The 16,485-nt window shown below is 39.7% G+C and overlaps 1 protein-coding gene and 1 pseudogene across 2 annotated transcripts in view; one reads left to right on the top strand and one right to left on the bottom strand.

Moving 5' to 3' along the window:
- DOCK4 (dedicator of cytokinesis 4) overlaps positions 1 to 16,485 on the bottom strand; it is a 394,664-nt gene that overhangs the window by 114,037 nt on the left and 264,142 nt on the right. For both annotated transcript variants that reach the window (XM_039507024.1, XM_039507017.1), the window contains exons 18-23: positions 12,593 to 12,690; positions 12,388 to 12,471; positions 12,157 to 12,257; positions 10,242 to 10,323; positions 9,094 to 9,264; positions 7,269 to 7,461 (exon numbers count right to left, since the gene is read on the bottom strand). In XM_039507024.1, coding sequence (XP_039362958.1) covers positions 7,269 to 7,461; positions 9,094 to 9,264; positions 10,242 to 10,323; positions 12,157 to 12,257; positions 12,388 to 12,471; positions 12,593 to 12,690 — 729 coding nt within the window. The remainder of the gene's footprint in view (positions 1 to 7,268; positions 7,462 to 9,093; positions 9,265 to 10,241; positions 10,324 to 12,156; positions 12,258 to 12,387; positions 12,472 to 12,592; positions 12,691 to 16,485) is intronic.
- On the top strand, positions 13,161 to 15,139 carry LOC120369945 (annotated as a pseudogene).

Below are 16,485 nucleotides of genomic sequence, written 5' to 3' on the forward strand. Positions count from 1 at the left end.
CTAGTTATTCATGTGGAAGCAAAATTTAGCACCTCAGCTGTCTATGAGACATCTTTAATTTGACTCCCCTCCTTATTTATTAGTAGACTTCTTAACAAGTTTACTTTTGCAAAAGTGCCTTGGAAATCTAAAATGCCACAAATGGCCAAGACCTGTGTTTTACACCTCAAATAAAAGATGGCACGACCAAAAGCACAAAGCCATCTAATACTACGCTGACTTACTAAGACTGACTCAGGGAAGGAGGGGATAGTGCCACCTACTGAGTTACTCGGATCACTTCCTGCACCACGTAAAGGCCATGTTCCTTAAAAATGTCTAACTGAAAAACTGATCTGTCACAATTGCTTTAGGCTGTGAGATCTGATGGGATCACTGAACAGGATGAGATAACTATCATCTCCACCACTAAAACCTATTTGCGAAAGTTCAGAGACAGCAATGTGTATGTTTTGCCTACAGGCTTTACTTTTTTCTCAACAATTGTCACGTACAATGTCAGCCACTGTACATAGTCAAATTATTGAATGCAGGTACAGCACAATATTTGGAAGCCTTAGCCATTGGCCACTCTGTCCTAATTCCCCTTACCCGCTCCAAAAACCAAATTAGCTGACTGTTTAAAATGCTAATACTCGCTTTTAAAAATATTATACAGAAATTGGAAAAATAAAATTTTCACGACATCAATCTTTCCAAAAGACACTCAGGGCATCTCTGTGCCTTTTTTCTGCAGTACTCCTGGCGGAATTCTGTGCCACTATGCACATGTACAATTCAGGTTCCCTGCAGTTTTTTTTAATTCTCAGCTAAGAATACATTCTGCTGGGAGGTGCTGCAGTTAAATCTTTTACCCACCAGGGGCTGCTGTAGCGCCAGAGGAGAGGGCAGCTGACTCAAGGCTGAGCAGCCAGCAGCGGAGAGGGAGGGGTCATAGGCTGCTTTCCTCACAGCGCCCTGCCCATAGGGCCAGGTGAGGAGACACATGATTGGGGTGGGGGGAGGAGCTGGACAGAGCAGGGCACACAGGGCTGCTGGGGATCACATAGACTGGGGTTCAGAATGGCTAGTGGAGGGACAGAGTGGGGTGGGGGCACAGAAACTAGTGAGGTGACAGCATTGAGCCAGGGGCTGCATGAGAGTGGGCGTGCAGGGACATATGGAGATGGGTGGCTGGGGGTGGCTGACTGGGGTGCAGGGACACATGGAGATGGGGGAAGGAGGGTGCAGGGACACACAGGGATGGGGCAGATGGTGCCAGCTGAATGGGAGAGGCTAGAGCCAGAGTTTGAATAGGGAGGGTCCCCAACTCCCTAACAATTCCCCCCTCCAAACAAAACTTGTCCCATACTTCTCCCACCCACACCTAGCAACCTTCCAGGTTCACCCCCAGGATCCTTCCAAGTGGTTACTTTCCTCACCCTCTGCTTCTCCATTATCCCTGACTCCCCCAAATCTTTTTTGTTGTCTGTATTCTTATAGACATACTTGCTTACAGGTATTTTGAAATAAATTATCCAAATAATTGAAACTGGCATGATTATATTGTGTTATTTTGACAAATAAAGTATGCTGAATTTTAAAATATTATGCACAGGATTTTTAGTTCATTGCTACATTACTAATTACAACTGAGACCTTGTAGACAGAAAGAATTTTAAAAATTCAATTAACTTTTCAGTATGTATTCTGTTTGTATTTTATTTTTCCTTCTGCTTGAGCATGAAAATCAAGGAAACCATTTACTTTTTTTAAAAGCAGTTTCATTTGCACACATTCAATTTTGCATTTATTAGGTTGGAAGCACTGTGTGGGAATGTTTAGTTGCACAAGAAGAAAAACAATTCCCACTGGAATTCTGAAAAACAGACAGACATTTCTGGTCTGTCTAAACAGAGCATTTCAATTTCCAGAGCTCTCAATTTGACACTTTTCATAAAGCATTATTTTCATTTTAAAAGTAGTACTAGATAGGATGAAGAACAAGAAACACTGTTAGGGAGAAACGGTGATTTTTTTTAACTGAAGGGGCATTAGTCAGATAGCTGCAAAAGTGTTTGATTGTCTGCCAGGTAAGTACTTAGAGAGAAAAGATGGGTGAGGCAATATCTTTTATTGGACCAACTTCTGCTGATGAAAGAGGTTAGCTTTTGAGCTTACAGGGAGCTCTTTTTCAGGTACTTACAAAGATACAGATATATTAATGACTGATAGGTTTATCTCTGAATTTATATAGGTTTTCAACTGAATGTAATGATGACACAATTAAAGCTCTTTTGAAGGGCAGTGTAATCTCACATAAACATATCCACAGTGGGATGAACTTTGGGAAAGATCAGTCCCAAAAAGAAAACAGTTGGGTAATACATTTTCCATTCTGTACCTTGTCCTCCTCTAATTTCTTACTGTAATGATACAATGAGTATTAAAGAGAAACAGAATGTAGGGAAGCAAGAAAAGGAATGTATGTAGGCACTGTCCCCTGTGGGGATCCTTGCTTCTCTCGATACTGGTGATGTGATGAGGAAGATGTGAGACAAGGAGCCTAACTCCAGGGTGTACCCCAGCTTCAGGATCTCCAGTACCCATCTGTTTGATGTATAGTGAAGCCAAGGGTCTATAAAGTATGAGATGCCTCCTCCCTCGAGGCTATCTGGTTGAATGCAGTACCCACTGTAGTCACACTGAAAGTTTCAGTCGGGAAGAGGAGAAGTTACCGCCTCTATGAAGTTTCCCTCTGGGATTGCAATTCCATGATTTGCCTCTGGAATGGTGGAGTCTCTTCTCTCATACCTTTGCTGAGAGGGATGACAGGATGCTTGGTTCTATGTGAGGACCTGTAGCACCAGCTAGGTTTAATCTGGAGTGCATGGAGAATGTTTAGACAGGGCCGGCTCCAGGCACCAGCCAAGCAAGCTCGTGCTTGGGGCGGCAGATTCTAAGGGGCGGCTTCCGCCCAATCTTAGGGCGGCATGGCTGCCCAATTTTTTTAATTTTTTTTTTTTTTTGCTTTGCCTCCGGGTCCAGCCACCCTGCACCCAGGGTTTTTTTTTTGTTTTTTTTCCCCTTCCTTTCTTTGCTTTGTTGAGCTGCCCTGTGCCCTAGTGTTTTTTTTGTTTTGTTTTTGTTTTTTGCTTGGGGCAGCAAAAAAGTCAGATCCGGCCCTGTGTTTAGACACTTACTACAGCCAAGCAGGAGTTGAGGGACCAGGATGTAAATGGTTTACTATTTTCCAGATCAACATACCTTAAATAATTCAGCACAATTTTTATTTTCCCCTATGGAGTCTTAGAGAAGGCTCCCCTCTAGGCCTGGGCTGATGAAAAGTCTACGTGCATTTATTTTTAGGAATGGAACATTATAGGACTGAAAGGGGTGAAGACGATGAGCTCCAAGAAATCCTTCCCCTAATTGGTGACCGAAATGACACTGTACAATATATTTCCAAGATGTGTCTCTGTTCCCTTATCATTTATACTAGTTGTTCATATTACTGATTTTGGTAATAATTTCTTTCATATCCATTATGCTTAGGACAGAAATTCTCTCTAAATTCCTTTGGTACTCTGCTCTTTCTTCACATTAATACTACATTGTCATTGTTGTTGTCAGGGCTTGTTCTCTTAAAGGAGTATTCATTTTACCAAATCTAGTTTCACTGACACTTTTTTACTAAGAACACTTCATGGGCATTGTCCTTATCGTATCATTTCCAGACCAGAGCGGGATACAAAATTCCTTATAGGGAATTAAATACATTTTCTCTGAATTTCATTCTGTAGGCTAGATCCTCTGCTCTGGCTGAGCTGCACACAGTACAGGATAGAGAGAGGGAAGAGCAAAGGTGACTTTAAGTCACCTTTACGCTGCTTTGATTGTGAAGCTTTCAGAGTGATTTAGTGGACATAGTGTATTTGGACTTTCAGAAAGCCTTTGACAAGGTCCCTCACCAAAGGCTCTTAAGCAAAGTAAGCTGTCATGGAATAAGAGGGAAGGTCCTCTCATGGATCAGTAACTGGATAAAAGATAGAAAACAAAGGGTAGAAATAAATGGTCAGTTTTCAGAATGGTGAGAGGTAAATAGCGGTGTTCCCCATGGATCTGTAGTGGGACCAGTACTGTTTAACGTATTCATAAATGATCTGCAAAAAAAGGTGTAAACAGGAAGTTGGCAAAATTTTCAGACAATACACAATTATTCAAGGTAGTCAAGTCCAAAGCAGACTGCAAAGAGTTACAAAGGGATCTCACAAAACTGGGTGACTGGATACAAAATGGCAGTTGAAATTCAACATTGATAAATGCAAAATAATGCATATTGGAAAACAATCTGTAAATAAGGGATTGTACCGTATGACTGGAGAATTGCTAACATAGTTAATTTGTTTTCCTTTCTTAAAAATAGGATCCGGGTAACTACAGGCCTGTTAATTTGACATCTGTAGTATGCAAGGGCTTGGAAAAAATGTTGAAGGAGAAAGTAGTTAAGGATATTGAGGTCAATGGTAATTGGGACAAAATACAGCATGGTTTTACAAAGGGTAGATCATGCCAAATAAACATGATCTCCTTCTTTGAGAAGGTAACAGATTTTTTAGACAAAGGAAACACAGTGGATCTAATTTACATCAATTTCAGTAAGGCATTTGATACAGTTCCACAAGGGGAATTATTAGTTAAATTGGAAAAGATGGGGATCAACATGAAAATTGAAAGGTGGATAAGGAACTGGTTAAAGGGGAGACTACAATGGGTCATACTGAAAGGTCAACTCTCAGGCTGAAGGGAGGTTACTAGTGGAGTTCCTCACGGATCGGTTTTGGGACCAATCTTATTTAATCTTTTTATTACTCACCTTAGCACAAAAAAGTGGAAATGTGCTAATAAAGTGTGTGGATGACACAAAGTTGGGAGGTATTGCCAATAGAGAGAAGGACCAGGATATCATACAGGAAGATCTGGATGACTTTGTAAACTGTAGTAATAATAATAGGATGAAATTTAATAGTGAAAAGTGCAAAGTCATGCATTTAGGGATTAATAACAAGAATTTTTGTTATAAGCTGGGGACTCATCAGTCGGAAGTAACAGAGGAGGAGAAGGACTTTGGAGTATTGGTTGATCACAGGATGACTATGAGCCGTCAATGTAATATGGCCGTGAAAAAAGCTAATGCGGTCTTGGGATGCATCAGGCGAGGTATTTCCAGTAGAGATAAGGAGCTGTTAGTACCGTTATACAAGGCACTGGTGGGACCTCATCTGGAATACTGTGTGCAGTTCTGGTCTCCCATGTTTAAGAAGGATGAATTCAAACTAGAACAGGTTCAGAGAAGGGCTACTAGGATGATCCAAGAAATGGAAAACCTGTCTTATGAAAGGAGACTCAAAGAGCTTGGCTTGTTTAGCCTAACCAAAAGAAGGCTGAGGGGAGATATGATTGCTCTCTATAAATATATCAGAGGGATAAATACCAGGGAGGGAGAGGAATTATTTAAGCTCAGTACCAATGTGGACACAAGAACAAATGGATATAAACTGGCCATCAGGAAGTTTAGACTTGAAATTAGACGAAGGTTTCTAACCATCAGAGGAGTGAAGTTCTGGAACAGCCTTTCAAGGGGAGCAGTGGGGGCAAAAGATATATCTGGCTTCAAGACTATGCTTAATAAGTTTATGGAGCAGATGGTATGATGGGATAGCCTAATTTTGGCAATTAATTGATCTTTGACTATATGCTCAATGGCTTGTGATGGGATGTTAGATGGGGTGGGATCTGAGTTACTACAGAGAATTCTTTCCTGGGTGTCTGGCTGGTGAATCTTGCCCACATGCTCAGGGTTTAGCTGATTGCCATATTTGGGGTTGGAAAGGAATTTTCCTCCAGGGCAAATTCGACAGAGGCCCTTGGGGTTTATCATCTTCCTCTGCAGCATGGGGCATGAGTCACTTGCTGGAGAATTTTCTGCACCTTGAAGTCTTTAAACCATGATTTGAGGACTTCAATAGCTCAGACATAGGTTAGGGGTTTATTACAGGAGTGGGTGGGTGAGATTCTGTGGCTGGCATTGTGCAGGAGGTCAGACTAGACGATCATAATGGTTCCTTCTGACCTTAAAGTCTATGACTCTATGACTCTACTTTGAATGGCATATGGCACTAACTCAGGGGTGGGCAAACTACGGCCCGCGGGCCAGATCCGGCCCCTTGGGGCTTTGGATCCAGCCTGTGGGTACGCAAGTTCAGCTACGCGAATAGCGTAGCTGAACTCAAATAACCTTAGTTCGAAGTACTCACCCGTCCAGACGCCGCAGGATCGAAGTCCGTGGCTCCCCCGTCGACTCCGCCACCGCCGTTCACGGTGGTGGAGTTCCGGAGTCGACGGGAGCGTGTTCGGAGTTCGATATATTGCGTCTAGATTAGACGCGATATATCGAACTCTGAGAAGTCTAACGCTAGCCGCCGACCCGGACGGTAAGTATAGACGTACCCCAAGAGGGTCCCCAAGTAGTCGGATCTGCTAGATTTCTATCTGGTTTGCATTACTGAAGTGGTACAAAGCAGACAAGGAGCTATGGGGCTGCTGGAGGATCAGGCTCTGGGAGTCGGCCACTTTCACAATGTACAAGAAGAAATTGCAGTATGAATGGGGAAGTGGTTGTGTTCCATTCTCACAAAGTACTGCTTCCAGTGGTAAGTCTGCTCTTTCTACAAACCTCTTTGATTTCTCTATTACATAGCTACCCTGGTACCACACATATAGGTATTACTACAGTTTTATGCTGTCATGACTCCATTGATCTCAGTGGAGACACAACAGTATAAAACGGGTGTAGGGCAACGGAGGATCATAGGTCCTGAACTTGCAATATTTACAGAGACAAAACTCCTTTTGGGTGTCTAAGTATTAGACTCCAGGACTTCCCATTAAAATAAAAAAAAGCTTGTAACTTTCACAAAAAGACACATTAGCAGAGCTAAATATGTAACAAAAACTCCACATGCCTACACCTATCCAGCACTAGCTCATGGTTCAAACACAACCACAGCTTTGGCCATTACTAGTCTCACGTTTTACAACTGGAATCTTACTGACCACATTGTGTAAAATAGAGACTTTTTTAGTGTAACTGTCTTTGCAAAACAATGCTTTGGGAATTGTAACTTTCAAAAAACATAACTATGAAACCCTGCCTCTGTTGACCTGTGCATGAGAGACGTCATTAAGGCTTTTCTGACTGCAGGCAGCTCAGGATGTTATCACCTTACCTGGATTAGTGTATAGTTGACTTTCCACTGTTTTACCAATGCACTGAAGTTTAACAGCTTGAAGGGATTCATCCACATGCATGATGGTTGGCAAGCTGCCTAGAGTATCATGCACCAAGTTTGCCACCTCTCGCACATCAAAGAGCTTCAGCAGCTCAGAGTATACAGCTGGGAAGGAGCAGAGAAACACAGCCTAAAGAAGGTTAAAAAATACCAATTAAATACAGTGAAACACACTTGAAATTTTCAGCATTTACAGTGACCAGTGACAAGAGCATCACACACTTTTAGCAGTCATGGGAACTTATTTTCACATTTCAATTTCAAGTTATAAAATGTGATTCAGATTTGAAGCATTCAAATCAATTAGTTAGAATTTAAGAAGAAATATCCTCGTTACTCAGATTTAAAGCTATATATTTATTTTCTTTTAAAACACAAGTCAGCCTATTATTTACTGTTCTTTGTTTTTCCCTCTCATGAACATCCCAACTTTTATCAAATAAAACAACTGGACTTTGACTACAGACACTTTATCACTTACAGACTTCACAAGAGCCACAAGTAAGAGGAGATTATTCACTCACAAGGACAACAGAAACTGGCAGACACCACGAATAGGTGACATTGAGGTTCCCCTAGGTAAGGAATATAACAGTCTCTCTCTCATTTTTTCCAATATTTAAAGAGGTTATTTTGGATGGAAACAGCATTGGAACTATCAGTTAACTTTAGAAATCTAAAAATAGAGCTAGTAGTTCATTGGAGAAAGAAATGGATTTGGAAGATAAACAAGAAATACTGAAGAAAAAGAAAGTCACATTACGTAAAAGTAGTTAGAACCTGGAATGTCTTTCCTTCTTCCTTTCTGACTCTAGTTCATTGAAATGAAAATCACTTATTCTAGCCATTTCATCTCCTTTTAGTGTTGGCCCCAGTGTGGATGATGTACACAGCTAGAGGGTTAAAGATACCACGGGGAATGTGGGAAAATCCCAGAGTTGCTCATTTATATGATTCTGCCAAAATACTTCAGTTAAGCTGCTTATATGAGATCCAATGGAAGAATTTGGCCTAATCATCTCTCTGCTCTTTCCCTGAAACAGTTTTCTGTGCAGCTCAAAGGGATGAACTATCATGGAAAAGCAGAGCTTTGGTCAGGAGAATCTGACATGGAGAGGGCTGGGGATGCACTCAAACATTTTCTGAAGATACCTAGGGTCCAATGTTTTTCCCAAAGTGAGAGCTCTGTTCATTGCATAAAATTCTGGATTTTTAGAGTTGTTCTCAATGTGTTTTGAACACTGCCTTTTGCACTGGTCAATTTTAATAGGCCCAGTGTAATTTAAGGATCTGAATACAGCAGAATGTGCTCATTAGCAAGATTATTATATTAAACCTTCAAAAGTGAGAAATCTTTTGGGGGGTTCAAGAGATCAGGTATCAAGGTGCTTAAACAAGCTGGGCAATGATGCAACACTGAATACACAAAATCATGTGGAGACATCATTCGATTTCTGTTTTGCAGTTATGATTTCTTCTAACCACTGGAGCAAGTATTAACAGAATACAATCCCTTTCCAATTCAAAACAAATAGACTGGCTAAGGTAACCCTAGTTCTGCTATTCAGAAGTTAGAGGTATGGAAATTATAATGGAAATTTCCATTATAAGCCACAGCCGGTGCAAGCATTAACTGGAACTATCAATTTACTACAGACAACATGAATTTGACGTTCTATGTAACAAACACACGCGCGTACACATTTTCCCATTGAATACTGGTAATGATAATAATCAAACTGAGCAAACTCATGATACTTACTTGGGATTGAGATAAAGCGCTAGCCCCTTTACTCTCTTGGGAAAGGAAAAATCGTATTGACATAAGCAGCTCTTGAACACAGCAGCGGAATTCTTCCTCATTTTGTCCACCAGTGGCAAGCGAGAACAGCCTCCGAGACTGAACTATATATTTAAAGATATATTCTTGTGCCTACAAATGTCAAAACACAAAGATCCTGAATCATATTGAATTCATTCTTCTTTAAAATTAGTAAACATAAAACATAGAAAAATTATATAATTCAAACATATTTAGAGTATTTGTCAGTATGGAGAACATGCCATTTAATTCTGGAAAGTTTTTAATCTTATTAGCAGCGATCTACTGCCAATCTTTTAATAAGGCCTCTCAACATTTTTTACTCTTTTTCCTTTAATAAAATCTATACACCAGGGAGTACTTGCTCATCAAGAGGTAGCACTGAGGACTAGGAAATCTAGTTATTTGTTTTCCCATTTAAACAAAAATGCTTTCCCCTTAACGGTAACCAGAGAATGAGGCATCATCAGTGACAAAACAAGCTGACCTGAAGTTGCAAATTGCTGGAGTATATACTAAGCAGATTGATAATATAACACAATGTTCAACTTCAAGTAAGAGGTGAGGCGAGACCTTATGCCAACAGCTGCAAGTGAGGAGGGAAATGGATAACAGAGAGGCAGAGAAAGAGGAACAGAGAGGGTGACTGATGGTAGCTTGGTTTGACTGAAACCAAACCAAACCAAACCTCCAATTTTAATAGAACTTTCTGGGACACAAGGACTGTCACATTAAATTGCTTTATCTGGTCATTGTAGTCTTCTATTTTATCACAGACATAATTACCACGTGTGTAATCTAATAAGGTTTCTTGAAACCAACCACTATCCGTATTGCAATCAACAAATAAGTCCTCAGTTCCTGAGTTCTACTGGAGTGAACACCATGAATCAACTCTTTTTCACAATTAAGAGTTTCCAGAAGGGTGAATAAACTGGCTGACTGTACCCAACTGGTGTGTGAGTGCACTGAACAGGTTTTGAAATTCTACTGCTCATACCTACTATGAATGTGAAGTCAATTGATTTAAATTAGTACTGCTATATGCACTGGTCAGGTATGTTATTGTCTCTGATGATTTCTATTACCTTTAACACTTCATGGATATGCTCTTGTATCTCCATGTCTGTTACTCGATCAACATGCCACTTAAGTACTTTTATAAGATCTCTAGAACATAAAAAGGAAAATGATTACAGTGCAGAAGCGTGAAAAGCATGATTTAACAAATTTCTTAATATGGACTATCATAATTTAGGATTTGAAATGTGAACAAATAGCTTTCATACAATAAACAAAAAAAGTTTCAATAATACAAGGTGTCTTCTTCCAGCCATTACCATTTTGCTCAACTTGTAAAGGCAGTGTACTGTGCATAATAACAGGGCCAAACTTTCACTCAACTGTAGATATGCTACAAAGTCATCTGACAGTTAATGAAAAATTTGAAAGTGGTATTAAGTATAAACACTTAAATAGCTTTTGATAAAGATGCAAAAACTCATTTAATGCATAAGAACAAATCAATTTGCATTTAAAATAGTCTCTGCTTTTCCCTGAAGTCATGTGATTTTGAATTGTGATCTCATTAGATCACTAAAACTAAGCAACATTGGACCTGAACAGTACTTAGGCCTTGTCTCCACTATGGGGGGAGATCGATCTAAGTTACGCAACTTCAGCTACGTGAATAGCGTAGCTGAAGTCGACATACTTAGATCTACTTACCGCGGGGTCCATACTACGCTATGTCGATGGGAGACACTCTCCTGTCAATTCCCCTTGCGATTCTCATTCAGGAGGAGTACAGGAGTCGATGGGAGAGTGTTCTGCGGTCAATTTAGTGGGTCTTCACTAGACCCGCTAAATCGACCGCCGATGCATCAATCGCCGCGTGTTGATCCCCCAGTAAGTGTAGACAAGCCCTTAGATGGTAAATCAACAATGACTAAGCAGAGTATGGAAATAAGGGATGTTCATGATTCAGTATTCAGTACTGTGAGGCAGTAGAATGACATGATGGTAGGGGTACTGCATTGCTGGAAGCAGTCTCTCTTGATTTAGATGTATAAGAAATGTCCTCCTAACCATCTACAGTCATTAACGATCCCATGGTATTTTTCACAATAGTGGGCCAAATTCCAGTGTGGATACTTGCATTCTGAATACCTAAGAATCTTCAGTTGGATATAGTACAAAGCCCTGATCCTGCGAAGACTTATGCATGTATTTAAATTTAAAAGTACTGTGGGAAGTTCCACTGAAGTCAGTGGGACTTTTTAGGACATAAACTTAAACATGTGTGTAAGTCTTTCAGGATCACCACCATGATCTTCACTTCCTGCCCTAAACAGTTATGTAGCCATATAATATCCTCCAGGTGGCTGCTGTTCATCATGAGATGAATAATAGGAATATTAGAATTTACAGTCCAAAAAAACCCAGACATCAATTGCTACATTTCAGGTGGGCCTGAATAAAAAGGACACCACTGGTGAGATCAGCATTGGAAAAGTTTGGGGAAGAAGTGGATTTTAAGTTGAGCAGGTCAAGGGGAGCAGAAGGGTGCGAGATGGACAGAATATTTTGCAAAATTTTGCCCAAGATTTTTGAAATTTGGAATTTAAAATTTCAACTGGCTCTACTTTAAGATCTAGCTAGCTAAACTGTGGTGGCAAGTAACATAAAGAGGAATGCAATTTATTTATTTATTTTTACTTGATGTTCAAATCCAAGATCAAAATCTGGTTTTCACCCATTATGCTCAAGTTGAGGATAGACTATTCTAAATCTAGTTCTTAATCCAATATTAGAACTGAAGGAAGTCGTTTCTCTGATCATTTAAAATTATTTCAGCTATTATTGGACTTCATTTTGGGGATTAAAATATAGGATCAGAAGAAATTAAGTTCAATACATGTATTAATTGAAGTTTATGGCTGGCTCTGCTTAGTACCTATAATTGTCAAAATTCCAAACAGTTACAAAAAGTTAGGCCCTTACCTGTATGCAAGTGCACCTGCAAAATGACTTTCAATGTAAGTGTCCATTACTGGCTTAAAATGATGAAACTTGCTGTCCTGCAGCAAATTTATTATGTGAACCTAAAGAAAAAAGGAAAAAGAAAAATGTTAATGCCCTTTCTCATTTCTTAAAGTGTTAAAATCTTATTTAAAAATTATCAAGTATCTTTACTGTAAGCATGGTTATGCAAAACCATGAAATACAACTTACCAAAGAATCAAATACTTTTGACCCATATTTTTGGGAATTTTCATCTAAAATGCCAAATAAAGTATCCAGTGTGTCTTGAAGAAACTATAAGTGAAGAAAGAATAACAATAATTAATTATCAAATGTACTTCTTTGTAAGATGTAAAGAAATTATTTTCTTTACATTAGTTAATTCCAAAGCAAACAAGGAAAGAACAATATATACCTTTACTATTTCTGAACCATCGATTTCTTTTAGTTTTGTGAGGCAGCCTGCAATTTTGTCCGGGTGGGCTCTCCACTTAAGAAGGTCAAGCATATCCCCTGCAAAAAACACACTGGAGATTACAGCTGAAAGAATGCCAGCACTTCAGGTTTTAAAATTCTTCAATTGCAACCCATATACGAAAAATGAGCTTACATCATCTCATAAGGGAACTGCCTATGGTCTGCAGTAACATGGTCTGGCCAGCTTGTTCACCCACAACTTGCAATCGCTCCATTAATAATTTTGAACACTTGTCAAAGAGATCATGCTTGATTAAGGCCAGCCTCAGGACACCATTCCAGAAAAGGGACAGGAGTGTTGGAACAATTTGTATAGGGGAGGTGCTGAGAGCCATTGAACCAAACTGTAAACCCTGTGTATGATGGAAACCACTTTAAGTCAGAGAGTGCAGCAGGGATCCATGCAGGTAGACCCTTAAGCCCCCCATGTAGAATTCAATGGAATTCTGCATGGGTATAAGGACCAATGCCAGATTGCAGCTCTCTCCTTCCCTCTTCAAGCATCTATGCACCATATCTTTGATGAAATGCAACTTTTGGATGGTGCAACTAGCAATGTAACTTGATTCTTGGATCATCTTTGACTCATCAAGGAGTGAGATTGGCTAAAGACATAGCAGGAAAAATGTTTACTTTGACTTTTTTTCTTAAGGAACTAGACGGGTGGAGGGTTAATTCTCATTACGAAGGATTTGTTGGGGGATAAAAAAATTCAACTCTCAGATGTTCACTTCAAATAAATAATTTAAGGAGAAAAATACAACTAGGGAATAGTTCAAGTATAAATGAAATAAACTGAATATGAGAACAATATGAGGTCTGAGAATCCCTGGTGACAGAGAAAAGAGACCATCACTTTCACATGTCAAGAGAAACCAGAAAATGAAACAGTTCTCAACAGAGATATGAGAATATAACAAACCCTTCAGGAAAATGGAGGTTTGAATGGGGAAAAAGTCAATGGTGGTGAAAAAAATTGCACTCAAGAGGAGCGAAAAACACACGTTTCACAAGCCTACTCTTTAAACATGAGCTGATTTGTTAGTTTAAAAAATAAACCCTTTGGCACTACGGCAATGGTTTTGATCTAACTTCTTGAGTTAAAAAAAAAAGGGTTACCATCATCTTTATAAGGAAAACATTTGGGATTAAGTTTCTATCCTTCTCCCATAAATCCTAAAGTTTTCTTGTGAGGGAAAGTCACGTGGCCTACTATTCTCCAAAATGGAATATGAAATTCCCATATATAGTATGTATAATATTCTGAAAAGTTCAGTTCTGGGAATTCCAGAATCCCCCAAGTGCAGTCACTCCTGTTTTCTTATTAATCATCATCAGAAATTGAATGGTGTTTGTTGGAATGTGGATAGATTAATTTTAAGTACAGGTCCATCACTTGAAATACACACTCTAATATTGCATGTCTTTCATTGTGGAACAGCTGCTTCTTTGTGCTCATTTCAACTGGTAATGAGCATCAGTACTGAATGCAAGCCAACTGGCTAAAATGTCCTCACCTCCTATTTACAGACTAGGTAGATACCCTTTGTGTCTAGGCACATCTGGCTCTCTCATAACTTTGAAAAATGAACAAACAAACAGACCTATTTAGTAAAATTTGTACTAGTTAATTTGATACAGTTGTTTGCTGGATAAAAGTAAATCTATGTATAATCTAAATTTTGTTAACTATTTTTAATAAACATGCAGAATCCCAACAGAGTTAATGCTTACATGACCAAACATCCATGTCCTTTGCATTCATTTCCTAAGAATGCAATGTTCTGGCATTTTTTTGTTTATTCAGAATGAGGGGCTAGAAACTCACGAACATGAACCTTCCCAAAGAAGATACTTGGGGGAGAGAAGCTTTACAACAACACCCTCCACAAAGCATTGAGGAAGGTCCTGTAAAGGAACTCAAGTGAAACCACAATTTCTTGGAAACTGTAGATTTGCAGATCAATCTAAAAAACTATGACCCACAGAAGGATAAGTGTTTCTCTGGCAAAGTCAGGCCTAAGTCCACCCCATGTCCTAAATTCTCAGTCTGCATGCTGGGAGACCAGCAACATTGTGATGAGGCCAAAGCAGTCAACAATCCTCACACAAACACAGAGGCTCTGAAGAAACTCAACAAGAAGAAGAAGCTAATGAAAAAGTTGCCTAAAAAAAGTACGATGCCTTCCTGGCTTCAGAGTCACTGATTTAACAGATTCTGCGTATCCTAGGTCCAGGTCTGAACAAAACTGGTAAGTTCTGCTCTCTCCTCATTCACATTGCGAACATGGTGGCCAAGGTCAATGAAGTCGTGTCTACTATCAAAATTCAAATGAAAAAGGTCCTCTGTCTGCCTATGGCTATCGGACATGCAAAAACGACTGAGGACTAGCTAGTCATTGACTTCCTGGTGTTCCTGCTGAACAACAACTGGCAGAACAGACCCTATGGGGAAACCACAGCATCTCTACTAAACTGGCAGTAATAAATGGTTTCAGAGCATTCAAAACAAAAACTAACAACAATGAAACCAAAACACAAAAAAACAAAACAAAAAACAAAAACAAAAGAGGATATCAAAGAACTGTCCCAAGTGTATATAAAGAATATTTATGAGAAAAAAAGATCTAGTTGTGAGTAGTTTCTGTGACAAAGTCAGGCTGGATGGCTGCAAGGGGGCACTAGAAGGCAAATACATTAGCCTCAGAATATTAAAGGTCCTCTTCCCTACTAGCTGAAGAGTTAGCTCAGGTCAATGAGGGACACCTGATTCCAAGTAAGGGCTGCCTGAGGCCTTTAAAATCTCCTCGTCTGGTGAGAGAAAGGAGAAAGAGAGAGAGAAGCTGCTGCCAGGCTAGTGGCAGTAGGGAAATAAGCATCTCCAGGGTGAGAGGTTGTGCTCCTTCCCATAGGGGAAAGTACCAAACCTGAGTGCCTGCCAGGGGAAGGACTGACATCCCAGAGCAACCAACAGGACGACACCCTGCACCAGTGAGGAGGCAGCGAAAGGTACCAATCCTGTGGTTTTTTTTTGTTTATGAGACTGTTTCCTTTTTGTTTGGTGGAGGATCACCCCTTAGGACAACCCTCAGGCCTATCCTGAAAATACGACCAAGGGAGCACCGAAGGGGGAAGGCAACCCCTGCCTGAATGGGGCTGATTACCCCAGGCCCACCATCGCCAGAGGGGGGAAGTGCTAAGTGTGGCGAGACGAAGGAGGTGCCCTGCCACACTTCCTTGCTGTAATGAATTGTACTATTAGGCATACGGGAACCAAGCCAAGAATCTTATGTGGTATACTGGAAAAACTCAAAACATAAATCTGCCTGTATGCCTCATCACAGATTATATATTCACAACACTATCAGGAATATAAGGTTATTTTCATTAATCATAACTTGCCAAATGATCATTGACTTAAACGGGGGGAAAGCAATGCCATATCAGAAATGCAATAACCATCTAATTAAATGAAAACTGCTTTACCCTGAAGTCTAAAATAAACATTTTTAAAAAAACTATCAAACAAACAGATTAAGAGATTTTTTTCAAAGCAGCTGGGTTTTGATGACTGATTCTAAAAAACGTATGTGATTCCAATATTATGTTAATTTAAAAGCATCCTTGAACTGCATAAATTCAATGGTTCACCATGTACCATTTGTTTCCATCTGGTCATCAAAATTAAGGAAAATACTGATTTTTAAAACCTCAAAACAGAGCATCAGCTATCTTTTATGTCACAACACAAGTGCTTTAGTGCCCGTTTGGTGTTGAAAAGACCACCCATCAAATTCACTTGAGTTCATCATGTTTAAATAATCAACATAT

The sequence above is a fragment of the Mauremys reevesii genome, linkage group 1 (genome assembly GCF_016161935.1).
Source record: "Mauremys reevesii isolate NIE-2019 linkage group 1, ASM1616193v1, whole genome shotgun sequence".
Taxonomy (NCBI): domain Eukaryota; kingdom Metazoa; phylum Chordata; order Testudines; family Geoemydidae; genus Mauremys; species Mauremys reevesii.